The sequence below is a fragment of the Phaethon aethereus genome, assembly GCF_964289735.1.
Source record: "Phaethon aethereus genome assembly, chromosome: Z".
Classification (NCBI taxonomy): Eukaryota; Metazoa; Chordata; class Aves; order Phaethontiformes; family Phaethontidae; genus Phaethon; species Phaethon aethereus.
Genome location: NC_138577.1, coordinates 10,096,925 through 10,124,201, shown reverse-complemented (window position 1 = coordinate 10,124,201; position 27,277 = coordinate 10,096,925). Strand labels below are relative to the sequence as shown.

General features: G+C 45.2%; 1 protein-coding gene across 21 annotated transcripts in view; it reads right to left on the bottom strand.

The window, feature by feature from the left end:
- Positions 1-27,277, bottom strand: part of CELF4 (CUGBP Elav-like family member 4) — a gene marked incomplete at its 3' end in the record, with an annotated part of 708,661 nt that overhangs the window by 77,930 nt on the left and 603,454 nt on the right. For 8 of the 21 annotated variants that reach the window (XM_082013591.1, XM_082013610.1, XM_082013599.1 and 5 more), the window contains exon 4: positions 4,900-5,028. In XM_082013591.1, coding sequence (XP_081869717.1) covers positions 4,900-5,028 — 129 coding nt within the window. Of the gene's footprint in view, positions 1-4,899; positions 5,050-27,277 lie in introns of all 21 variants that reach the window. The other 13 variants (XM_082013602.1, XM_082013592.1, XM_082013601.1 and 10 more) reach the window with 2 other exon arrangements.

The window sequence follows — 27,277 nt, the reverse complement described above, 5'->3', positions numbered from 1 at the left end:
AACTCAGATTTCAGTGGTGTACAGGAGTGAGGCAGTAGCAGAAATCCCAACATTTTGGCCCTTCTGTTTGTGTGTTCAATGGCGTGGCTTCTGTACACAGTATCAAACGTGCACATAACCTTCTTTCCTCCCATTTTCACCAGAACGGACTCCAGGACCTCATGAGCCGAGGATGTGAGTCGTGCCACCCTCCCCAGAATGGTGTCCCTTTGACAGGAGCAGATCTGGAGTTTGAAGGGATTTTGATACACAGAGAGATATATAACCTGTGCTGGATAGGGAGATGCATGGGCTCAAATGTTTTTTCTTTCCTTATTTCCAGATTATAGAGCTGAATGGGCTGCTCTGACTGTCTTGTCAGCTTAGAGGAGACTGCAGAGTCAGGGCCTAAGCTCATAATTTCAGGGGGTGTTAAGACTCTTCTTGTGGAACTTCTGATTCTGTGGGAAATCTTTACTTTTGGAGTTACTGAAGTAGACAACTACTGAATGGAGGAAAAAAAAAGGGAAAAAAAGAAGCTGTCCAGAGGACAGCAGTGAAGACCCTGTGGGTCCTGCTGGCTTGCTGAACTGGATCCACTTCAGATTCCTCACCCAAAGACTCCTGCTGAGGACTTCTGCACTCCTGGCTGCACATTGGTGAGCTTTACCCAGAGAAGTGCAGGAAGGCTCCTTCCTCTCCTAACTTTCCCAAGAGAGACAGGCTCTGCATTTCCTTTGAGGCAGAGAAATGCCTTAGTCCCAGCTCCTCTGCCACCTGGTTGCATGCTTCAGCAGCCCTGCCTACCCCTGAGTGACTCATGCAGGAGATATCTCTGCAGCCCTGTGAAGGTTATGTGTCATGGCTCAGGACATCACCCATGGTTTCAGGCAAAGTTCAGGCAGCTTTCTGGCTGTGACTGGTCTATGGTGGCATTAAAGTGGGAAGCTAAGACCTACATTCTGAGAGCACTACTTGCACCAAGGTACCTGAAGGACTTAGAGGTTCACCACAGGGAAGCTCCTGGAGTGCGTGGAGGATAACTCTCTGTGCCGGGTAACAGACAGCCCTAGCAGAGGTGATGCCATACTGGACCTGTTGGTGACCAATGCAAGTGAGCTAATTGATGATGTCAAGATTAGAGGCAGCCTGGGCTGCAGTGATCATGCACTGGTGGAGTTTGCTGTCCTGAGGGATCTGGGGCAGGCAAAAAGTAAAGTCAGGACCCTGAATTTTAGGAAAGCAAACTTGCAGCTATTCAAGGAGTTAGTCAATAGGACCCTCTGGGAAACTGCCCTCAAGGACAAGGGAGCAGAACAGAGCTGGCAGATCTTTAAGGACACTTTCCATAGAGCGCAAGAGCTCTCGATTCCCAGGTGGAAGAAATCATGAAAGGAAGGCAAGAGACCAGCATGACTGAGTGGAGACCAGCTGGTCAAACTCAAGAGCAAGAAGGAAATGCACAGGCAGTGGAAGCAGGGACAGGTATCCTGGGAAGAGTACAGGGATGCTGCCGGGTTGTGTAGGGATGGGGTCAGGAAGGCCAAAGGTGTGTCTGGAGCTGAACTTGGCAAGGGATGCAAAGAATAACAAGGGCTTCTACAGGTATGTCAGCCAGAAAAGGAAGGTCAAAGAAAGTGTATCCCCCTGATGAGGAAGACAGGCAGACTGGTAACAATGGATGAGGAAAAGCCTGAGGTACTCAATGACTTCTTTGCCTCAGTCTTCACTGGCAGTGTCTCTTACCAAAACTCTTGAGAGGATGGCCTGCAAGAATGTGGCTGGAGCAGCAAAGTCCCTCCCACTGTAAGAGAAGATCAGGTTCAAGAAAATCTGTGGAACCTGAACATGCACAAGTCTATGGGACCTGATGAGATGCATTTCAGAGTCCTGAGGCTGATGTTGCCAAGTTGCCAAGCCACTGTCCATGATATTTGAAAAGTCCTGGCAGTCAATTGAAGTCCTTGGAGACTGGAAAAAGGGAAACATTGCACCCATTTTTTAAAAAGTACCAAGGAGCACCCTGGGAGCTACCGACCTGTCAGCCTCACCTCTGTGCCTGGGAAGATCATGGAGCAGATCCTCCTAGAAGCTATGCTAAGGCACATGTAGGACAGGGAGGGGATTTGAGACAGCCAGCATGGCTTCACCAAGGGCAAGTTCTGCCTGACTAACCTAGTAGTCTTCTATGATGGAGGGACCACATCAGTGGGCAAGGGAAGAGCTACAGATGTCATCTCTCTGGACTTCTGTAAGGTCCTTGACATGGTTCCCCACAACATCCTTCTCTCTAAATTGGAGAGAGATGGATTTGATGGGTGGACTGTTGGGTGCATGGGGAATTGGTTGGATGGTTTCATCCAGAGAGTAGTGGTCAATGATCTAATGTCCAGTTGGAGATGAGCTACAAGTGGTGTCCCTCAGGGGTCCATATTGGGTCCACCTTTCATTGGTGACATAGACAGTGGGATAGAGTGCACCCTCAGAAAGTTCAGCTCTGGAGCCCTCAGCACAGGAAAGACATGGACCTGTTGGAGCCGGTCCAGAAGAGGCCACCAAAATGATCAGAGGGAGGGAACACCTCTCCTAATCAAGAAAGGCTGAGAGAGTTGGGGTTGTTCAGCCTGGAGAAGAGAAGGCTCCGGGGATCCCTTGTTTCAGCCTTCCGCTACTTAAAGAGGGCTTAGAATAAAGATGGAGACAAAGTTTTTAGCAGGGCCTGTTGTGATAGGGCAAGGCTTAATGGTTTTAAACTAAAAAAGGGTAGATTTATACTAGACATATGAAAGACATTTTTCATCATGAGAGTGGTGAAGCACTGGCACAGGTTGCCCAGGGAGGTGGTAGATGCCCTGTCCCTGGAGACATTCCAGGTCAGGTTGAACGAGGCTCTGAGCAACCTGATTGAGTTGAAGATGTCCCTGCTTATTGCAGAGGCGTGGACTTGATGACCTTAAAAGGTTTCTTCCAGCCCAAAGATTCTATGATTAATGTAATGGGTTGGGTAGTATTGAAGCCTATGGGATCTGATTGCTATCTGGCACTTAAACAATCTGCTTAAATCTCAATTTAGGTTGAATTTAAGCCTTATGGGTTTTACCCAAAATAGTAGCTCAAAGTTCTACCCAAAGTAGCTCACAAGCAGTGTGTGTCACATGTTGGTTTCTAGCAGATGGAAAACATTACAGACTGTGAATAACTTTGTGGGAGTTGTGGCTTGCCTGACTGTCTCCTAAGATAAAGGCACTAGTCTTAAGTTTTCTGTTGGATTGACTGCTCTGTGTGCTTGTGTGCGTGTATGTAACGGTGTGTGTATAAATTAGGAGCTTCACATTCTCAGTAAATAGCAGCAGCAAATGGAAGCTGGTAATATTAACTCTGTCAAGGCTCAGTATTGATCCTGAACAGCTCAGTGAAATGCAAGCCTGAGACTGCAGCTCGCTAGCACTAATAATTACACTGGTTAGCAATATGGAGCTGCCACTCAGATTCAGACTTATAATGAAATTGTTTGAGAAAAAAAAAAGATAAAACAGGTATGAATACAGGTCTGTGGGTTGGATCTCCTTTGGAACCTGTTTCTTACAGATCTCTGACATTATTGCCTTTCTTATAACTCTCTTTAGCGTCTTTGTCATTAAATTTTGTTCTCTACACTCCAGATGGAGGCAGACTTTTTTTTTTTTGCTTTTCCCCAATTTACTGATTTGCTTAGTGAAAGGAGTGCTTAACTGCCTACTCTTATGATGGTTAGAGCTCTTCTAGACCAACCTAGCCTACCACTTTCCAGTGCAGCAGCCCCCATCTTTGGATGTCATGACACAAAAGTAGATATACAATTGAAGAAAGGTGCACATAGTTTATTTTCAGCCATTTAAATCAGGAAGGCTGAGCTTTGCTGACTTGTATCAAACAGCTGCCCAATAATGCTGGTGTGAAGTCTTTTTTGACCACCAGTGATTTTATGGAATAGCAATATCTTTCTCCAGTGTACCACTATTTGGATTTTTTGCATCCCTGTTGCAAAAATATGCTGGTTGATGTTGTCACATGTCAAAATACCCAGTGAGATATGAACTGCGTCAGCAGGACTGGTCTCCTCCCTGGTGCTGCACATTCCAGCAGACTTTATGACATACTATATGCAGATCAATATTTCATGGACACATTATACTGTCAAGAGAAGAGGGCTTCCTATTCAAATTGAAGTTACTTTGTCTAGAGACTAACGGGGGAAAAAAATGACCCTCCTACTCAAAAGAGAAGCCTTATTCTTACACCTGGCCTGTAGCAAAGGATCCTTTGTCCTATCCAGGTAACAAGTGATGCCAGAAAGTGGCAGAAGGAGGCAAGACATCTAGTTTTGTAGTGAAGCATTTGCGTGTTTCAAACAGTAAATGTCTATGGAGTGTAATATTTAAATCAACAGCTGTACCCTTGCAATTGTGATCACTGATCAGTGTGTATATGTGCAAAGACCAGCTGAAGAAGGGGAAGACCTGGGGCTGGTGGGTGAGAAATAAGCAGAGATGACGGTGGAGCTGGAAAGTGAAGATGTAAAGTAGCGACCCTGCCTTTCTTTAAAGAAAGAATTAGCCTGTTCAGCAGGGTGGGGAGAGCACATCTTGAGTGAATGTGAAGGCCCTGTGTTCAGAGGGGAGGCTCTGCCCTGCGAGCAAACAATAAGAGGCATCAGTTTGTGCCTGGCAAGATGCAGCTCATTGAGGGGGGCATGTGCAATCAGCTTTTTCCTCTCGTGCGCAAGCAGACAGCATCCAGCAAAGAAATGGCCTCCCTTGGCAAATGTGACTCCTCCTCATTTAAATGATGCTGTTGTGGCAGCTACCTGGTGACTTGTCACACCAGAAAATGATATATACACTGAGACCTGGCCTGCCTTGACTCAAGCCATCACCTTACCTTTGCTGTTTCCGTCGGGTCCCCGAAGGATTGTGCACTCCTCGATGTTGCCAAATGCCTCGAATAGCCTGCGCACGTCATCTTCTGACTGCTGCTTATTGAGCATGCCCACAAAGAGTTTTCTGTCTTCTGGAACAAAATAAAGAGATGCTTACCATATTTCAGGAGGGATGTGAAAGCCAAGATGGCTCAGTATCACATGCAAAACAAATGGTGATTTCTTTGCTTTGACATGTTTCAGAAGCTGCTAGTCATTTCAGGTGGTTGGCTTGAAAAACCTTAATAGCATCTGACTTTCAAGCTTGAAAATAATTTGGCAATTTAAAAAACAAAACAAAACTGAACAAAAACCCAAACAAACCAAAAAAGGTCCAAAACCCCAGAAATACACAAAAACTTTAACTGTTTATCAAAATCTAGGCACTGAATTCTTCCATATCTGCTTTTTTTGATCAATTTTTGCAGTCAGCTTGCAGTTACTGAAATGACAACTTTGCTTAGACTGCAATCCAAGAAGAATGTGGATAAAGATAGCATATAGAAACAAAGTTCAAGTGCAAAACAACATAAGTTAGTAGCCCTTGCAATACTAAATAAGTTACAGGAAAAAAATGTTTTAACATAAGCTGTTTTAAATCAGGATATAACGGAAGCCAAAGCCTGTAAATGAAGATTTGTCATTCATACCCACTCACAGACACATACCTACAAGTTTGGATGAGTTTTTAAATATATTTTCAATGCTCATGTGAAATAAACCAAACTTTTTGAAACATACTGTTTTTTGAAACATAAAGTTAGCTTATACGATTACTATTATCTGAGGTAGCTCAAGCAAGTAGTATTTCATGTCAAAGTAGATGTGGTCTGCTAGTAGATAACTGTATTTTGATTGAGGAAGACTATTTATACTTGGACTTACACCAAATATAGATTTCTTCAGTACAGAACGAAACACCATCAGAAAATGTTGGTGTAAACAGAGCAAACTAGTGACTGTTGAGTTTGTAGAAAGATCTCAGAGGGCACTGAGTGATACCTCTAGATAAGGTTTATGTTCAGAGACTAGTATCATTACACCAAGGGGAAAAAAAAAAAATTACATAGTTTACATTGTGTATGTAAACAGGCCATTTGCACATGATTCATAAATGTCTTATTTATCATTCATTAAACACTATGTAAATGTGTGAACCAGGAGTTTTTTCAGAGTAGTTTACAGAGCAGATGTAACCAATTTGAATAAATATATGTAAATAAATAAATAAATAATTTGATTTTTTAATTTCCTTATTTTTAATCCACATGTTAACCTAAAGTTGAACAAAACATTCGTTTGCAATAACCCTTTTCTGGCTGACTAATTGGGTGATTTATGTCACTCTTGTTCACTGAGAAATCATTGGTGTAGACAATCTATTCTGCTTCAACCAGTATTTGTTCAAAATTCCCCTCTTCAAGATGCACCTGCACGTTGGTAAATTATTTTATAGCCTTGGATGAGGATAATTTTTCATGCAGTGGATATCAAGTGAGGATATTAGGAGTTTTCAGTCCTTCAGTGGAGTTATCCACATAAACGAAAAGTGTACTGCCCATGGAAAACAAGGAGTTATGTTGCCGTCATATAGGCTGCTGAAAAGGTAGGAAAAATAGGTTGAGGAGGGTACATGTGCATTCCTGATAGTGGAGAAAAAATGGGGTTAGTTTTCCAATACACACACTAGAAGCAAGAAATATGCCTACTTTACGTTGGAATTGATTCAACAAAGGCACTTTTCGAGGTCTTTGCTGGCAACATTAAGTTCAGTCTTTAATGATGCAGTCAGCCCTAACTAACACTGTGAGGTTTGTCCCAACCTCAAGAGTAGCTGCTTTGGACACCTGAAAGATTTGTTTTCCTGATGGCCAAACTGTCATGCAAAAGTGACTCTCAGAGGTGAGGTATGTGCCTTAGAAAGGCAGCTACTGAAGCTGAGGGTGAACTGTGCGGGGTATCTTTTGGTGTAGGGCTAGACAGAGCTTGGAAAAAAGAGTCCAGCCCGAACTCCAATGGTTCAACTCCAACTTCACCTGGTTGGGATCAGGCATAGCCAACATGGGTTCATGAAAGGCAGGTCCTGCTTGACCAACCTCATCGCCTTCTACGACCAGGTGACCTGCCTAGTGGATGAGGGGAAGACTGTGGACGTTGTCTACCTGGAGTTTAGTAAAACCTTTGACAGCATCTCCCACAACATTCTCCTGGAGAAACTGGGGGCTTGTGGCTTAGACAGGTTTACTCTTCGCTGGATAAAGAACTGGCTGGATGGCCAAGCCCAGAGAGTTGTGGTGAATGGCGTTAAATCTGTCTGATGGCCGGTCACAAGCGGTGTTCCCCAGGGCTCGGTTCTGGGGCCGGTCTTGTTCAATATCTTTATTGATGATCTGGATGAGGGGATCGAGTGCTCCCTCAGTAAGTTTGCAGATGACACCAAGTTGAGTGGGAGTGTTGATCTGCTGGAGGGTAGGAGGGCTCTGCAGAGGGACCTGGACAGGCTGGATCGCTGAGCCAAGGCCAAGTGTATGAGGTTTAATAAGGCCAAGTGCAGGGTCCTGCACTTTGGCCACAACAACCCCATGCAATGCTACAGACTTGGGGAGGAGTGGCTGGAGAGCAGCCCGGCGGAAAGGGACCTGGGGGTGCTGGTTGACAGCCGGCTGAACATGAGCCAGCAGTGTGCCCAGGTGGCCAAGAAGGCCAACAGCATCCTGGCCTGTATCAGAAATAGTGTGGCCAGCAGGAGTAGGGAAGTGATTGTGCCCCTGTACTCGGCACTGGTGAGGCCGCACCTTGAATACTGTGTTCAGTTTTGGGCCCCTCACTACAAGAAGGATGCTGAGGTGCTGGAGCGTGTCCAGAGAAGGGCAACGAAGCTGGTGAGGGGTCTGGAGAACAAGTCTTATGAGGAGCAGCTGAGGGAACTGGAGTTGTTCAGTCTGGAGAAGAGGAAGCTGAGGGGAGACCTTATTGCTCTCTACAACTACCTGAAAGGGGGTTTTGGTGAGGTGGGTGTCGGTTTCTTCTCCCAACTAACTAGTGATAGGACAAGAAGAAATGGTCTCAAGTTGTGGCAGGGGAGGTTTAGACTGGATATTAGGAAAAATTTCTTTACTGAGAGGGTGGTCAGGCATTGGAACAGGCTGCCCAGAGAGGTGGTGGAGTCACCATCTCTGGAAATGTTCAAAAAACTTGTGGATGTGGTGCTTCAGGATATGGTTTAGGGGACATGGTGGCACTGGATTAATGGTTGGACTTGATGATCTTGAAGGTCCTTACCAACCTTAGTCATTCTGTGATTCTGTGGTTGTCTAGGTATCTGAGGAAAACCCACCTGGACAATGACACCAGCTGTCCTGGAAGATAGGAGACATTTTAGGAAGGGGGAAGAGCAGTGGGAACAAACTGACACCAGCACCAGCAAAAGGCTTTGCCTAGAAAGTCTGTGTCTGGTAAATACTTCCAGTGCAGAGGAAGCATCTGTTATACTGTACTCTATATGGTTTCCCCTGTTTGAAATAAGCTGCGTCAACAATAACACTCCTATAGCTGTGTAACTGTATTTTCACTAGGCTTTTTGCTAATATAAATGTATCATGAAAAAAAAATCACATCCCTTCTCTGTCAGCAAAACTCTCTAGTGTGGAGCTGGACTGAAACTGCCTTGCCTGCCTTAGTTTATGCAAAGCTTAAACCAGGTGCTTTAGAAACCACTTAATTTTAATTTTGTTTTGCTTTGTTTTGCTTTGTTTTGCTTTGTTTTGCTTTGTTTTTAGACCCTTTTTCTGCATCTCTGCAGGACACTAGGAATGGTGATGACTGTCCCCAGAGCTGGCTAACAGAAGTGGTTCTTTGGTGAGTTGCCCACAAGGTGGCCATCAGACCACAAGGAAGAGGCTCTGCCAAGGGTGAAGATCACCTTCCCCAGGGGCTGCTGGTCCAGCCACTCCAAAGGAGGTGGCATGAAGGAGCTCACTATGGCCAGCCACAGCTTAGCACTGCCTGGACATCACCTCCAGCTTGGTCTCCAAATCAGTGACCCGTTTCCCTCTTGAAGAACTGTGCCTTGGGTCATCAGGGGAATCATTTATCACATCTGCCGTCTCTGAAATCTACACAATCACACACTCGACTGACAAAAAAATGAATCAGATTATCAAGCTTTTTACTCTGACAGAGTCTTCTAACAAAGTTAGAAAATTTAACTAAAATTTAAAAACAAAATTTGACTTTCACATCCCAGCCCTGTCACGGAGATCAGTAGTGCATTTTAACAGCACACCTCATATATCTTGGGTAGGAAGAGAGAAGGAAGGGTCCAGCAGCTGGGACTACTCAACATGGTTACTAAGTTTATCCTCTAATGGGCTTGTATGAGCCTCTCACACCCTAAGTGCCCCCATACGCTGCTCTTCCAGGTCCCAGAAAAAAAAACAAGCCATGCACTGGGGCAACTACTGCTTTGTAAATATGCCTGATCAAGGCCATGAGACTTACAGAACAAAATGAAGAGAAGATGTGCTGGTGTCAGTGGGAGGTGTCTGACCATGTGTGCACACCACAGGTGCTCCCCATCAGACTTTTCCAGTGTCCTCAAATGAGAATGGAGGGCCGTACCTTGGGGTACCATTACTTACGCCACTCTACATCTTAGAGAAACCAGAGATTTAGGCTGCCTGGATCAGTCCCTGGATCAAGCTATCCCTGAGCTCTGTCTGTCTGTAGGGTGTAGGGGCCACCCCTTCCACACATGGCCCACCCATACCACCCCGCTGCATCCCATGCTTCCTCCTCTTTCAGTGAGGGATCATCCCAAATCTGTGTGTCTCAGGACACATATCTGAATTTTGGAGCATTGGGCAGACTTGGTCTTCCATGGCCCCCATGGCCAAGCTCAATGCTACCATCCCCGTTTCAGATTGTGTGACTAAGAAGTAAAGAGCCTTCAAGATCGGGCCCACTAAGACCTAGGCCACAGGTTAAAACAAATACACAGACAAGGAAACCAGAAATATCATTGTCCAGGACAAAAAGAGGCCAGGCACGAGCCTGTGATCTGGGATGTCCCCAGCATGAGCTGTGGGCATGACCATGTGCTCCAGCCTAAGCTGGCCTGTGGCCACAGGAGAGGGAGTGGTACCTCACAATACCATTCCGTCTTCCACAACAGAGGTGGGCAGCCATCAGGAGCAGCCTCTCTCTCTTTCCTATGAGGGAAATTGAGACAGTGATCTTGTTTAGCATGCCTAAAGACAGATATGATGAAAACCTATTTGATGCAGCTTCCTCAAGGCCACACATGGCCATGTGTCAGGTAATGACACACATCTGAGCATCTCCCCTTTGCTTTTGTCAGGTAGGATCTGTCCAAATTGCTGCCTAGTATACCCACCAAAGTGTCAGTGTCATTTTTTGTCTCATTCCCACGTTTTATGTGTTAGTGAAGAAAGCTTGCTAGCCTTGCTGTAGAGGCAGCCCTTAATAGCAGCAGTTTAAGCAATGACACTACCCTGCAGCACAGGGTCTGAGTGCGGTCACCAGGTAAGCCTCTCCACCCCACAGTTTTGTTTTCCCTCCTTAGTGTTCACCCCATTATCAGTCTTTCCCCATGGCCTGAGTCCATCATGCCTGCTCGGGCCATGGAAGTAACCGTGGATGGCTAGCTCTCTCTGCTGAGGAGCCCAGAAGAGCTGAGGACGTTTTTACTGGTTCACCACAAAGCCTTCACGATGAAGGACTTGAGGCACAGCCGTAATATTGAAAATTAAAGCCATCTCAAGTCTACCCCATTTTGCCATAAACAAAACACAGCAACAACAGCAGCCAGCATTCCCTGTTCCTCCCAGGAAGATGAGTGGAGTGAGAAAAGCCTCAGCACTGGCAAACCGGAGTCCCCAGAGATGTCCCCTTGGTGACATTTCCAATATTCCCAAGAAACCAGGCTGCCCTCTTCTTGGTCACTCTGCCAGCTGCAGAGGATTGTTCCTGTCACGAAAAACTGGCTGCAAAGCACAGTGGTGAAGGAGTGTAACTTGTCAGCTAAATATACAGTCTCTGTAAATCTCCCTGGCTGTGTTTACGTGAAGCCTCAGCACCTTCTCCAGTGCAAACAGGGGTTAAATTATTGCCTGTTCTATTTGTATTTGAATGTTACGTTTCTATGATAAGCGTAAGGCAGAGGTGTCAGACGGGCCCGGGCGAAGGAGACGGCACGTGTGAAAGGTGAAATAATAGAGCGTTGCAAACCAAGTGCCAAGAGAAGATGGGAAGGGGGGACAGGGGATTGCGGGGGACGAGGGGGAGGACGGGCACTAATTAAAGAGACAGAAGGGACAATGAGATGCAGGATGTTTGACCCTCTGTGGAGCAAGAGGACAAGAACAAGAATCACAGCGACTGTGAAGGGATTGAGGGAAGATTAGGGTCACTCACAGAGAGACATGACACAGGTTTGTGTTTATCCAAATAGCTCTTGTTAATGTATGTGTGTGCGTGGGGGTACATTTAGGTAAGAGTATATAAATACACTTGTGTTCTCATATTCCTCATGCAAAACAAAGAGGTTGAATTCTTGTATCAGGAAAGCATAAGCCAACTGTACTCTCTAGAACATCGCATCCAAGGCCTGGGCAATAAAGAGGGACAGATGTACCACCTTTGTGGCCCAGGCTAATAAAGAAGGCGAGCCAGAAGATTGCTAAGGTCCCTTGTAGCCATGAAACCCCTTATTCTAAAACCTATGAGCCTCGGTATTTCATCCCAAGTTCATTGCATCACAGATGGACAGTGTGTGTGCTTTTTTGTGCAAGAACAAAACTGTCCTTCGCATATTTCTGTATGGCAACAATCATCGTCTGTATGCACATGGTATTCAACAGAGTAGCTCTCTGATGTTACTCGAAGCCTTTGGCTTTCTAAGCATCAGGACCAGGTTGCTGTATGACTTCATTTCAGAAACGAGATGCTAATTAATTCCATTATTTATATAGTTTGTCCCTGCTGTTATTCCCCACATGCCCAAACATTGCATGCACACACAGTGAGGGACCAGCTGCAGTGCCTTGGTCCAGGCACCGGGAAGGCCTTTAAGCTTATCTTCTAAGCACCATGACAGAATAAACAAGCAGCCTAGAGAAGTTTTCCATGCAAGTGTGGGCGATAAGAAAATGCTGGTGCATAGGACCAAGTAGCACATCTACCAGAGAGGATGGAAGAGGCAGAGTGGATCTTCCTTGCCCGCTCTCCTGGCTGGTCCTCATCTGAGAAGGACGAGGAGGTGGCGCTGTTGTCCACCATAGAGTAGTTCAGATTAGAAGGGACCGTTAAAGGTCGTTGAGGCGTACTACCCTGCAATGAGCAGGGACATCTTCAACTACATTAGGTTGCTTAGAATATTATCCAACCTGACCTTGAAGGTTTCCAGGGATGGGGCACCTCTTTGGGTAACCTGTGCCAGTGTTTCACCATCCTCATGGTAAAAAATTTCTTCTTTATATCGAGTCTGAATCTGCCCTCTTTCAATTTAAAACCATCACCCCTTGTCCTGTTGCAACAGGCCCTGCTAAAAACACTGTCCCCATCTTTCTTCTCAGCCCCCTTTAAATACTGGCAGGCTGCAATAAGGTCTCCCCGGAGCCTTCTCTTCTCCAGGCTGAACAACCCCAACTCTCTCAGTCTGTCCTCACAGCAGAGCTGTTCCAGCCCTCTGAGCATTTTTCTGGCTTCCCCTGGACCCGCTCCAACAGGTCCATGTCTTTCCTGTGCCGAGGGCTCCAGAGCTGGATGCAGGACCCCAGGTGGGGTCTCACCAGAGCAGAGTAGAGGGGCAGAATCCCCTCCCTCGCCCTGCTGGCCACGCTGCTTTGGATGCAGCCCCAGGGTACAGTTGGCCTTCCGGGCTGCAAGCGCACATTGCCAGCTCATGTCCAGCTTTTCATCCACCAGTACCCCCAAGTCCATGCAGTGGGATCAGGAGTCTGCCAAAATCACGGTGGTGAGAAAGAGCTATAAACATGGGGTTTTTTTCAGTCAATCATGGGCAAGGTGTCATTCTCAGTTCCAAGAAAAAAGGAGGAGCTGTAGAGCAGAATGGTGAGCCGCAGGTGCCCCTCACATTATGAAAGTTTGGGCTGAGCCCTGCACTCAAACCTGCAAACTCAAACCGGCTCTCCTCTCCAGCTGGAGTGCCCTGCCGCTCCCCCCAGCCCCTGCTAACCAGGTGGATCAATGGGCTGAAACCAGGGCATTTCCTGGGGCCTGGGCTGCACGCTCCTATTGCTGTTTTCACAGCAGTGCTACAGCTCCGTGATGATGATTACAGCCCTTTCCACAGGGGAAGCGATTACAAATTCTGTTGTAGCTAATTGTAAGTTAGATAATTATCTTCTCCGTGGTACCTTGCTGGAAAATACAGGAACCTTGTAAAATGAAGGTGTTTCAAAAATTAGGAAGGGGGAAAAAAACCAACAACAACCAAAAGCCCGACCCACTCTGGAAACAATGGAAACCTACCACTACCTAACTCCAAACAACAGCAACCGAACCCTTCTTCCACCTGCACGGGTTCCTATTTCACTCCTTTTCACTCCTTTTCCCCAATATTACACAACACCCACAAGCGGCTAATTCTGCTGCAGGCTTTAAAATGTTTGCTGAGTTCACCTGTTCCTTGCAGCTGGGTGTTGTGGGGCATCCCTAATCACATCTTATCAGGAGTGATTTCTTTGTGCTGATCTTTCCCCCTCTTCCCTCCCCAGTTTGGTTTTACTTAACAGATTCTTTATACCCCATACGTTAACAGATATGATTGCACAGCTGCCGGTCTTCGACTGCTGGAGACAGAGGCTTTGAGACACCCAGGCTAGAGAGAATAACAGCTAATCTGAACAGCTGTGTGATGGGGACAAGCGCAAATGAATATAAGCCCAGGTGTGGGAGCATAATTCTCCTGCACAAAGAAAGAAGCGTCATCCCACAGGTGCGTCAGTCTCTACTGTTGCATCTGAAAAACATCGTTTGAAGGATTTCTCTTATTTAATTGCTTGGCTGCACTTTGAGCCTTGAATTGGAACACAGATCCTGAATACAGAATGCAAGAATAGCTGTATGAGAGGCAGCAGGTCTGTCTGACCCTGTGTGCTGCCTCTGGCAATAGCCAGTTGTGGAAATCTAGGAAAGAGTACAAGAACAGGGGAAGTGATTTTGTTAATCCTCCCAAATATTCTCCTAGACACTAGTGCTCTGCAGTTTAGGGACTTTTGGAGTCTGCAGCGGGGGTTTTTTTGTATGTAATAGTTTTTGAAGTGTCTGTCTTTGATGCAATTGTTCAGCAGGCTTTTGAACCATGTGAACTGTGCACATCCACACATCCTGCAGCAAGACGTTCTGCCGCTTAATCATGCATTGTGTTAGGAACCTCTTCCTTTAGTTTATTTTAAACATGCCACAAACTATTTTCAATAGACAAGCCCTAGATCTTCTCTTGGATAAGAGTGGAAATCACTCCTGATCCAGTTATGGAAGAGTGGACCCATGAGGATAAGCAAGAGCTTGGCCAAAGCTCCTGTCTGTACATTTCAGACTGGTATTTGGGACTTATGGGTTCCATCTCAAGCTGTTCTCTGGATACTGTGGAAAACAAAACCACTTTTCCCTTAGAGTGATTTGTTATTCCTGGTACCAGAGAGATAGGTGACCACGGTGTTACTTTTACTAAATACTGAAAACACACCTCTGCCAAAGACAGCAGCCTCAGTGGAAATACGGGCTACATAAGTTACCCAGCACAAAAGACAGCCTCAGTTTCCTCATCTGCAAAAAGAATAATTAGTGGTTGCACCAGGCAAAACTGGGAATTGCTGAAGTTCCTCAGTGTTTGCCACAAGTCAAGAATACAGGGAGCTCTGGCAGTAATAATGAAAGGCACCTGTCAGGCTGGTGGTCAGATCTATGGCAGCACCCTCTAATGGTTTCTAACAGATTTAAGTGGCTGGAGCTTCTCCAACTCCTTTTTCATGCAAGAGGAGTCCATGGTGGGGGTAAGTCAAGGCAGGATTTAGTTCTGAATGGAAAGCCCTGCTTTTGCAAATGACAATGACTGTGGATCTTGGAGTCATCTTCCAGGGAGACATTTTCATGTCCTGCAGAGTTGTGATCCCTAAAGGCAGTGTCATGGTGTCACAGTGATCTAAGTGCACGTGTCCAAGAAAACACAGATGTTGGCTGCTGTTGGCCCTATGAGCAACGGGAAAGAAATTTAACATGTTGCCAACTGGTGAGTCATAAGTCTAAGGTTATGTTTTTAAATTAAGTCTCTACTTTTGGGGTCCTCAGCCGTACTACAGTCCTATCCTGCTGAGCAGAGAGACTTGCTTGACAGGGAACTGGAGTAAGACCTTCATCTGCATCAGCTGCTAAACCACGTCCAGAAATTGGTTGGGAAAGTAAGCATATAAGCAGGATGGATAAAGTGCAGAACTAGGACAAAAATGTAAGGAGATGGAGAAGACAGTTGAGACCAGGAGAATGAATGCTCTTTGGACTTGGCCTGTCCTATGTACTACCTGCTGTCTACCTGCACTGAAGTGAAATCGAACCTTAAACCTACAGCCTCCTCTGGACAGTTCAGATGAAAGCACACTCAGGCTTCCTCTGTGCAGATAGGTTATGGGCAAAACTTGGGCAACAAGCCAAGCACACCTTGCCATAGTCTAAGCAATTCTTTTAACAGCAGACTCTTGTACAGCTGAGAATATTATAACCCCAAGACAAATATCAGTAGTTCTGAGTTGCTGAACAGCGCCGTCACAACTGTCCATTGCCGAGAGATGCTATTCCCTGTGCAGATCTTAAATGACAGGTTTTATGGTGTTTCATATTGAGCTGGGAAAACAACTCACAATGACCCACTTTATTAGTAGCCCTTGCTTAGGAAATCTGGTGGTGAGAGCAGTCTAAAACCTGGTGTCATGCAAAGCCCACTCTGCCTGATCTGTGCCTGACAGATCATAACTCTTCCAAGTTTATTCATTATCTGAAATGCCCAATTGGATTATTTCTGAGAAAGATTCACGAGGCAATGCTTTTTAGGAAAAAATTCAGGAGTCAAAATCTGATCTTTCTAAATTCGATGTATAGCTCAAACACCCACTTTCTCTTCACCATCCTTCCACATTAGGCTGAATATCTGAATTAAAATCAGCCTTCCAATCATTAAAAAAAAAAATCATGCCTCTTTCCCTAGATATCAGCAACCTGTTCTTACAGTTCTCGTTTCCCAGGAACACCCCTGGAAATGTTCACAGGAGAAAAGCACCTAAGGAGACCCAGCATCAAAGTGCAGAGGCATGCAGCTGTGCTGTAAATAAACTTTGCAGCATTTTCCATCACTGTTTGGCTGCCTTACTCTTGCAAATCTACCCATGTTTTCCTGGCCCAGCTTGATGGATTTGCTGAAGAAGGAGGTGAAAGAGAAGACTGTCTTGTACTATCAAATGACACCTCAAATGAGCACTGAGTCATGCTTTTACAGTCATCTTTCAAAGGCAGCTCAGATTTGAATACAACTCCTACAGCCTTTGGTTCTGGGGAATTTAACACATCTTAATTCCTATGTGTAACATCCTCTTTTCACTCTGTGGCCACACAAGGCTGAGGTTGAGCCTGAAGGGCCGTTTGGTTTTCACGCTCATTCAGAGCAAAGCTTAGAAGCTTCTTGACAAACTCTGCAGGGTCAGTGGTGTCAAGACTGGTATGTCAGGAAAATAAGTTTCAGTTCCTAAACTCATCTCACTGGTGACCTGTCGGAGCTTTGAAACCCTTTCCAGAAGCCTAGAAGTCCAGGACGTTAATCTGTGGTAGCACTCCAGCCTCGAGCACTGAGGACTGTTGGAACAGCAAAGACATGGGCAGGAGGGGCTGGTGGGAAGGACATATTTTCTCTTGCAGGAGCTGTGACGACATTTCAGATCAAATTAAACTTCAGTTTTTAAAGACTTCAGTGGAGGTAATTGAAACACTTCCTCACAATTGCCTGAACCTAAGTGTTAGCTCTCTCTTCCTCTGTATATCATCCCTTTTCCCCCAAGCCTGAGACAGCCCTGCATGGCCACAGTCTCCTTAATATTAAAGACGGTGATTAAATGGGATTCGCCAAAAGACAAAGGACTGAAAACCTGCCAATTGTTAATCCCTCTCTCGCTGTGCTTAAAAATTCCATTTCCTTCATTTGAAGAAAGTGTGGGGGGGAGAAAAGAGAATTATACGCCTATGTCTAATTTAAATTCTGGCATCGCGGGTCCTGTTCCCTTCTCCCTCTCTTGACGTCTGAATATATTCCTTTATTACCATTATTACAGCTTTCTGATTGCATTAAAATTCATCCACATGCTTCTCTCCACATTCCACTTTTCTTTTGCCAGTTTTTTTGTTAATTCCTTTTTTCTCTCCCCACTTCCCTCCCCACTTTCAAATTATAAAGAATGTCATTAAAGATCTCCACAAAATGCCTCAACTCCTTTCTCTCTTGTTTTTATAAACTTGCTGGCTTTCTTCCTCTCCATTCCCTCATCTACAAACAAAGAAGATGAAGGAGAGGCAAAAGAATACAATAATAATAAAGGAATCCAAGCAGCATGTCTTACAGGTCTCAATAACACCTTTCCTACATCTCAGAGCTCCGGGCCTAATGCTCACTTTAGTTATGAAGCCATATTTCACAGAGAAGTTTTGTGTATTATTTGTTTGACGCTTGCACCTGGAATCTGCAGCTAAAATCAGAAGTGGAGTGTGCCAGGCTGTGTACGTAAGCGTGGAAAGAGACAGTCCTGTCTACAATTATAAGCAGAAAAATAAGCAAGTTAGAAACAGAAATATAATTTCACTCTCTTTTACAGAACAAGAGCTGAAATCCTGTAAGGATTTGCCTATGGATGTGAGCAGCGGAGCTGGGCATGGAGTGCATATGACCACTTGCAGGTGGCTAGTTCAAGATCTGAACTCAAACGGGATCCAGCCTTTTAATCCTTCAGCCGTCCCACTGACTGCAAGGAGACCTTAAAAGTGACTTTTTTTTCCCCACAAGGCAGATCACCTGAAAAGGTGTATCTTTGCCTAGGCCAGTCCCACTTTATCTGGGTGGAAGCCCCAGTCTCCTCATTCAGAACAAAGCTTGGAAGCTTCTTGGCAACCTCAATCCATTTTTATGGAATAAAATGAAGGTGAGAGTTGGAATCCTCTCCTGTATGGAGTACCGTTTGCCCTACAAGCATTTAAACTGGAAGGTGGGGGCATGATATAGAACCAGTGTGATCAGACTGGGGTGACTAATCCCCTTAATCTGTCCTTGGGACTCTCCTAGCCCAGCTGGCAGGAAGAAGTTGCTGTTCTGAAACTTTCATTTGTTCCTTCCAGTTCTTCCCAGGGTGCCTAAGTAGGAGGTTTTTTGTTTTCTTTTTTTATTATTATTTTTGTTGCTGTCATCCTCAATTACACTAATGTAATGAAATGACTGAAACTGGATGAAAAATGGAATTTTCTTTCTAGGGGAAATACTGATGTCTCAAAAAATGTGCTTCCACTTTCAACTGGAGAAGCCAAAGTTCTTGTGAAATGGAAATTCTTTAGTTGTGAAATGTTACAGGGTATTGCCTCAGAGGAATAAAAAGACTTTTTCTTAATAACCTCAAAAAATATATAAAGCAGAATGGCTGTGGTTTTCATCGAGACAAAAGAGACTACATTTTCACACGCTATATGAATAAATGAAAGATATTTCTGCCATGGGATGTTGCTGAATGTAAATGCCATAAATTAGCTCCAAGGGGAATGAGACAGATTAGTGGTGGTTGTGTCCACTCACTGCTATTAAACATGAAGATCCAGATGCAAAATCTGTCTTAGTTGCTAAACCTCTGTTTGCTGGAGGGTAGGGTCACTCTTTATAGTGTTGCTACTCTTTCTAATGGGCACTGCTGGGGAAGAGGATGCTGGACTAGACAAACATTTGGTCTAACCCAAAATGGAATCTCTTATGTTCTTAGCGATTTAATACAACATAGACTTGAAACAAAATTAATCAAAAAGATTCTGTTAAAATGACATGTTTGTATGTCCTGAAATGAGAACTCTATACATTAATTTTAAAAAAAAAAAGTCCCCTGGCAAAGATCTCATTGAAATGGACCTGTTCCACGGGAATGTTTTGCCTTTTACAAAACTGCATGTCAGGCTAGATAACTGTTCTTTTGAAATGCTTTGGCCAGCTCAACAAATGACCCAGGAAATGAATGCTTCAGGATGCCACCTGGCAGGATCTGGCTTGACTTATTCACATACTCATTTAAACCATTACCCCAAGGTGCATATGCGAAGGAACATTACATGCCAGTGGTGTTAAACCCGTGCTTGTAATAAATATCGGGGATTCAGGGTTAGAGCTGAAGCTTATTGAAGTTAATGAAATAGAGTGCCACAGAGCCTTGCAGGGTTTGGATCAGACCCTCAATTTGCTGAACTGCTGCTCAGTATGTCCCTACTGCTGCTGGGTATTGTAAATTCTCCCTGATGTAGAACGGCATATTACACCCATGGACAGCAGAGCCTGAATGATGCTGATCAAAACTTTTGTGGGATAGGGTTTGGGGATCTCTGTATTTCCCTGATTTGGCCTGTTTTCTTAGCCTCCTTTCACCAATCTCTTGCAGTAAGGAAGAGAAAACAAAACCCTGTGAAATCTCCAGCATGGGCAAAAATCATCCTTCCTCTGAGTGGAAGATTTTCCTTCACGCCTGACCCTAGTTTTTAAAAGAGAAGTGCAAAACAGTGAGGGAGTGCAGGAAAACTGTCACCAAACAGTGTGTCCTGAAATGCCAGGCAACAGTGGCAGCGTGTGACACAAGGGGTTGCAATAAAATTTATAACCAACACACTCAAAAGAAGAAACTTCCTTTAGTGAAAGCAATATCCAGTACATGCTTGGCTGGAAGCAAGGCCTGCTGGACCCAGCATGAAGTTACCCATAGACATGGGCTGCCCTGTGCCCTGGTCTGGAACCCCCTGGGCACTTCGTCTCCAGAGGATTTAGGCTGGTTTCTATCTCAGGGGAGACTTATCCCACTCAGCGCATCAAGCAAAGATATCTCCTCTCACTGGGGAAAGCGAGACTCCTTTGATGTCACTTAGCATCCCCCTGCAAACGTCTTATTGAAGATTATTTCTTCCACCCACCCTCCCACCCCCAACTCTCGACTCCGACGGGCTTTAAATGCCACTGTCATTTCCATCCGCTGACGGAGCTCTGTAACTGCTGCGCTGAATGGCATTCGCTAAAACCAACTAACAGAGGGAAATGAGGTTAACCTTTAAGAAAGGTGAAAATGAGCTGGGTGCTACGCCAGCAGTAAAGAATAGTTCGTAAACAGCCTCCTGCTATAGAGGCAGTTTACTCCAGGTGCCGGCACTGTTGGTAGCTCCATTTGCTGGTGGATCTCAGGGGTGAGCTTGGCCGGGAGAAGGCGTGGGACCTCTCCGCTCACATGGTTTAGTCAGCTCTTCTCTGGCAGGCCTGTGGGGACAGTCCCATGACTCTGATCTTGGCTGCTGTTGTTTGAACTCACAGCAAGCTGTAGTAGGCATGTATGACATACCAGCGGCTTGCACCAGCAGAGCTTTCCTCCACCATTTTCTTCCTAAGCTTGGAGGCAGATAGGAGTGGTCAGGGCCAAATCCTGCCTTGCCTGTCTCCTTGTTGAGTTCCTTCTTTCCAGTGGTCATTTTAAATCCTTCAGAGCTCAGCCCGACACTACCTATTAACTCTTACTGACTGACTTACTGGCTCTGCTTCTGTAAAAGTGGTATTGCTGCATGATCCTGAAATCTCTGAAGGACCACTATTGTCCTTTTGTTTTCCTTCAGGCTTAATGAACTTGTCTCCTTGCTCATCCAGGAGTTAGGTAAAGTCTTGGCTTTCAACCACTACTTGAACCTGCCTGTGCAATTCCCACACTCATACCTGAGGTCCTGTGCTACACAACTCATGAAGGACAGGGCATGGGGAGAGCTGGGACCAGAGACTCTGCGCTTCCATGCAACAACTGCAAGAGAAGGGGTATCTCTTATTCTACACAGAAGATTAACAGCAAGTGAGTCTTACGGGGGGAACTCAATACCTTTCCAATTTGGGTACCAGAAGGAGAAGGTGCAGCACAAAGCCGTGATGGGAACAAGACAAATATTTGTTAAGTAATTTTCTGTTGCCAGCACTCTGCTTCATCTAATTTTAATTATATGGAGAAGCCTGAAGGATGAAGCTACTACCAACTATATTAACAACTGGCAATATAGGAGTGAGTCCACACAAAGTGGGGTTATTGGTGCCTTGTTTTCAGTCAATTTTCTCCACTCATTTTATATAGCTACATCTCTACTTTTACAGGTGTGGACTGAGGTTGGTCCTTTGTCTTACCCATGCACAGTGCTGAATATATTATTGTCTTTCTCTTGTTGTGCTATATTACCCATGCTAGAAGTATTTGAAATAGAAAATTATACAAGTGGACCAAATGATCAGTAGGTATAAACCTACAAAGCTTCCTGAAACAAGATCTTTAGCAGGTGTAAATCAACAATACGGGCATACACGGTGCAATGACATAATTATTTCTCCCACTAACACAGCTATGGCCGGATTGGCAAATATAAAAGGCAGTTATCCTAATCCCGCCCAATGTTAGTAACTGGAGAAATTGATTCCTTGTTTCAGGGCAAAATCCAAGTCTCAGTATGTGAGTTTCCAGCTACTGGAACTTCACTGTCCACTTGGGGAAACATAACCCTCAGTAGACTCTTTCCACCTCAGATTTCATCATCACTAATAATGCTTTTTGGCTAGCAATGCTTTTTGGGGTGTGTGGAGAAAGCAGGGCTGTGCAAGCCAGATCTGGACCTGGCTCCGGTCCCTATTACTGCAACAGTACTGTAACTGTGCTAAGGGGAGTCATCTCTTCCCTTCATCAGTATTAAAGACTCAGAGACACAGGGGGAGAGAGAGCGCGAAGGTGCTGTTTCATAGCAAGACTTTTCTGAGCTTGAGAGCTCACTGCGCTATTATTGCCCCTTTTTCCCTCATTTCAGGCCTTTTTTGTGTTTCATGTTTGGCCCTCGGCAGGCTGAGAGACATGCTGACAAGTTGTAACTCTCACTCGGCTCTGGGAGGGCTTTGTTCTCTGCGTGCGTGGCACAGACTCGCTTCCTCTTTCGAAATGTGACAGCAAGCGATAACACTGACGCAGAGAGCCAGCGCGTGGTCTCGGCACGCTCCCTGTGTTAAAGACCCTCTCCGGTGATCGGCCACATCAGTCAGGAAGCAAAGATGGCGCAGGGGAATATATAGCATCGATGACCCTTTCTTCCTCCCAAAACGCCCTTAACCCCAGGCTAGGCAGAGTATCACAGGGCTTATTGTCAAAAAGAGCTTTTCAGTGATCTGGTCTTTCCCGCTCTGTACTGGAAATGCCCACAGAGCGCAGTGCATAAGCCATCCTGCTGCCGTCCTGCAGCTATCCCCATAGGTTGTGCTTTGCCTAAAGTGCGTGTCCTGAAGAGGAGTCAAGTCTTACTACAAGGACACCAGGCAGAGCAACTATCAGCATCATAGTCTGCTTTGATGTGCAGCCTCTTGTGACAAGAGCCCGTTTCTGACTTCTCACGTTAATGTTTGGCATCGTTTTCAACTAGAAAAGTTTTGGAGAAAAGTTCAGTCTCTCTCCAACTGATTAAAGTGCTCTTTAGTATATAGTTTTTTTCCCCCAGAAAAGATACTTCCATAACAACCCAAGTCTCTTGGAGCTCTCTCAGGCAAGAATGAACACAACCCTTTAAGCCTGACACTTTGAGGAATCAGTTTCATTTATACAGGTCTCTTCAAAATCTTTTACAGTTTTTAAAAGGTGAATGCCAGTCTGGGATCAGTTTGCTGATCACCTTTGTCGTCCGGTTTCCTTGTTTATATAGCAAGAGGTCCTATTAGATGGTTTTGCCCACCACCATGCTGGGAACTAATGTTGAGTTCCTCAGCCGTGCTAACCACTTTTCCAGGTCATCGCCTAGGTACTTTTCTAGGTCGTTGTCTTATGAAATATAACCTCTAATTCTTTAAGTCTGGTTTTTAGCCTTATTCCTCTATGAGTCAGCTTAGATTTGGTTCTGCAGAAACACGCACATAATGCCTCAGCCAGCCAAAGCTCATTTAGAGTGACCTAAGTGACTCAGATGACTCTGTATCAGAGTTCTGTCTTTACAATTTTCCATTTTCTGTTATTCACAGATTTTATCAGCCAGCATATTTAATTCCACATCATTCATGACAATGCTGACTAGCATCAGGGCTGGTACTGATCCGTGCAGAACCCTGCTACAAATACCCTCATCTATCATGCTTTCTCTTCAACAACTGCATTTTGAGATTTGTCCATTACCGAATTCTTAATCCATTTAATGTCTGCCCTCTTGAATGCTGTACTCAGCAGGAACTACAAGGAAGTTCCAATTCTAGATATCCAACCTTTACAGCTCATGATATCTTTTACTGATAAGGAAAACTCAATCAGTCAGTTTTGCCAAGGGGAAGATAGGATCTCAAAGACACATAGCCCCTCTCCTCCCTTTCCTTGCCTCTGGCATTGTTGCTTCTCACCAGCTTGAACAGCAGGCCTTCACCTCTGTTGCAGCACAATTCTCTAACACTGGCATTTAAGGAATATTGTATTTTCCTGAGAATGGGCCATGTTGTCCAGATATTGCCACGAAGGTTGGGCATAGTCCTTAGTTATGTCCGTTTATTGAATCTCAGTTATTACAGCTTATTGCCAATGGCTGGTTCACTCACGGGTTGTGTTTGCTGTGCAGATGTAGACATTACCTTTGCAAATACTGTGACTCAACTACGGTAAGAAGGATGTTGTTCTTCTTTATCACTCCTTTGCCGGTATTATGTCTACAGGACCCTGGGATGAAATAGCCTCTGCAAGCTACTCCCACAGAGAGAGTGAGAGCTGGGGAGACCAGCAACTAAAGGAAAACAAAGTCACAATTCTGAAGAGTGTTTCATACAAGGGGAAACACAGGACAGTTTTTTCTTTTCCCCACCTCAACTTCTTTTTCCTGGGAGCAGAAGTAATTGTATTGAATGCACTCAGAGATTTCCCTGCACAGTGAAGCAATGTAAGACAGTAAGATTCTTATCATTCAGCTTCCCTGAACATTTCTTTGAGCTAAAAACAAAGCCTAGGTCCCAGTTAGGGTGACATTTATTTAGCATATATAATGTTAACCAAAAGAAAATAAGGGAACATGCACTGAACCCTGCTTTGTCTCTTCCACTGTTTAACTATTGGCTTGCCATGACTCATTTTTGGCCTGTTCCAGCCTCTTTGTCCCAGACTGAGGAAGGTCTGGCCTTGGGTTATATGGTGGTCCTTGGTCTTACAGGCAGCTACTGGCGCTGTCCTTCTATCAGGTAGAAGCATGACCCTTGTCTGAGTGGAAGCTAGGACCGAGAGAACAGGGGTTTGAAGGATTTGTTGCAGGCTTTCCTGAATTTTAACAAAAACACTGAAAGTTTGCCCATTAATAATCCACTCATGAGTAAGACAGAACAATTTGTCCCTGGCTCCCTAGGTAGTGGTCTTACATTCAAAAGAAGGCCATTACCTCCCTGTTTGTGTTATTAAATGTGAGAGTATCTCTGGGCAAGTGTCTTTGTTTTCATTTTTTCAGCTCTCCATCTGCAATCCAGGGGAATTTTGGCCTTGGTTGTTTTGAGATCCGGTTCTGAAAGAACACGCTATCACAGTAATAACAGCACAGCAATAATGTTGGTCTAACATATGCATGCAGATATTGCCCAAATAGTAGTAGGTAGTGTTAGCCCCAATTCAGGTTTGGGGAAACTGAGGCACAGTGATGTCAAAAAGAAACATAGCTTGGAATAGACTCTGGGAGTTGTGACTGCCTTGCGGCACAACCCAGCAGAAACCACGGTCCTTTCCTCTGGGTCTGGACTTCTCTATGGTGCTTTCAGAGCCCCAGTTCGTAATCTTCACTACAGAGAGTTCTGCACAGGTTGCTTAAATGATATTAGAACACAAGATACGGAGTTCATTTCACTCAGAAAATGTGTGTGTGTGTGTCTGTGTGTTTGCATATGGATGCATGCAGCATGTGGGTGTGATTCCCCAAATACAAGGCAAAGTGCCTATCACAGAGAATAGACCTTGAAAGGGGTTTCTGAGCTGTAAGTGAGAAACCAAAGCTGGGAAGAAAAAATAAAGCAAAAAAGGCAATCTTCCCACCAGCAGCAGCAACTCAAATTAAAACGCAATTGTGTGTGTAAGAAAAAGAAAGCTTTGGAAATACAAGGAAAAAGGACATTTGTTGTGAAATGCCTCCCTCAATCCTGCCCCCAAGTGATAAGGAAATGAACTGGATTCCGGGGGAACTTCAGGTTAGATTCAGGCAACAGAAACATTTTCAGGTCAAGCTTCATTTGATGTAGCTTGAGTTCCCATCTTAACTGGCACTGGGCAATGTCACTGCCATCACTCTCCAACAGCTTGTGTCCTCACAACAGCTTGAGGGAGATGTGGGCAGATGCCTACGGGCAGGCAGCGCCTTCATGGTTTCCCCTCCAGCAAATGCTACCACCAAAATACCACTCCACCCTCTGCTTTACGTGGGGTCCTGGTGTGTGATGACATCTCCAGCCACAGAGCCTGGCACTGCTTTCCAGGGAGCAAATCTTCAGGAGGGCTTGGGAAAGAGGAGAAACTGCTCTCCCAGCCCAGGACTCTGCCAGGTCTCTCCACTGCTCTGGTTCACTTTATGGAGGAGCAGGGAGCCAGGCAGGCAGTGCTGCTAGCTTCTGGAGATCTGAGGTGGCTGACAGCCGTCAATCAATGTTAATACCAGTGAGAGAGACGCAACCAAAAGGTGCACCAGCAAGAGTGGTGGGTGCCTAGCATGGGCAGAGGGAAAACAACAGAAGTATTTAAAAAGCCAGAGAGGGTGTGAGGGAGTATTTTTTGTTTGTCTTTAGTGGAGTTCAGGTCACTGCCTCATCTCCATTCCCATCACCCAGTGAGTCCTTGGAAATCTCTGCACGATGCAGGATCCAGCCCAGCACTGAGTGCTGCTTTGGAGGTGCTGAAGGGCTGGCAGGATGGGGACTGCTACTGATTTACTTCCTCACCACTGTTTGGGTGAGCAGCAAGGTAGGAAAAAGGGGGATGATTGAAAGGAGTTGGGAGAGAAGAAGAAAGGGGGAAGAAAAGATAATAAGAAAGCCCCCACTGCCCTCTGCCATTGTGCTGTTCACTAGAAGGCTCCCTACAGAATTACGCTGTCATCTTGCAGGAAAGCATGTAATAACTGAAAATACAGTGTCAAAAGGAATTTTTCAGGCTTTGACAGCTCATGAATTACAGTTCGTTGACTTCTTCCTGGGTCTAGATTTAAATTAATAGGCAGGCAGATATATATTTCTTTTGCTCCTTTCTCCTGAGCTGTAGTAGTTGTGGAAGTGACGCAGTTTCTCATGTCTCTGTCTCCCCCTTCCCTCCCTCCCTCCCTTGCAAGCAATCTGCCCCCGATGCAGATCAGCTCAACTTGCTGTCAAACCCCAGGCCTCTCCCCAGCACACAAGTGGAGAAAGCAATGGTAAAGAAAGTCACTGTTCCCTATAGCAAATGGTGTCTTTTGCAAAATCAAGTCCTTTCAGAGGAGGTATTTGGCAGAAAATGGTTATAGGCAAGTAAAGGTCAGAGAAGCTCAGGTAAGTCGGTCATGGCTGTGGCATCTGAAGTGAAAGCAAGAGAAAAGAATAAGCCTGCCTTCTAAATAAATCAAAATGAGATGAGATGAGATGGCCACTGATGAACAAATGTGCATTGCTTTTTCCATGAAACTGTAGGTGTTCACCTATAGTAAGAATAAAGGTGACTACGTGAACAGGTGGATGGATAGATGCATGGATAGACAGGCAGTTTTACACATGTAAGGGCAAACAGACTAGACAGGAGATCATAGCTCCAGAAGCCAGTCATGTTCTTAAAGGCATTACACTCTGCCTGCCTGAAATCTCTTGCAGATACTTCCATTTGGATGCAACGTTAACCTGCATGGTAACTCTGCCAGTCTCAGCTGAACAGCTACCAGCGTTTGGCAGTAGGAGAAACAATCTTGGAAGATGGAAGTTTGCACACCTGGAATGCTCTGTTGAACAGGAATGCTCAGCACTGCCCTGCCTGCCCAGGTCTGGAGTTGTCTGGTGGTGCATCAAAGCAC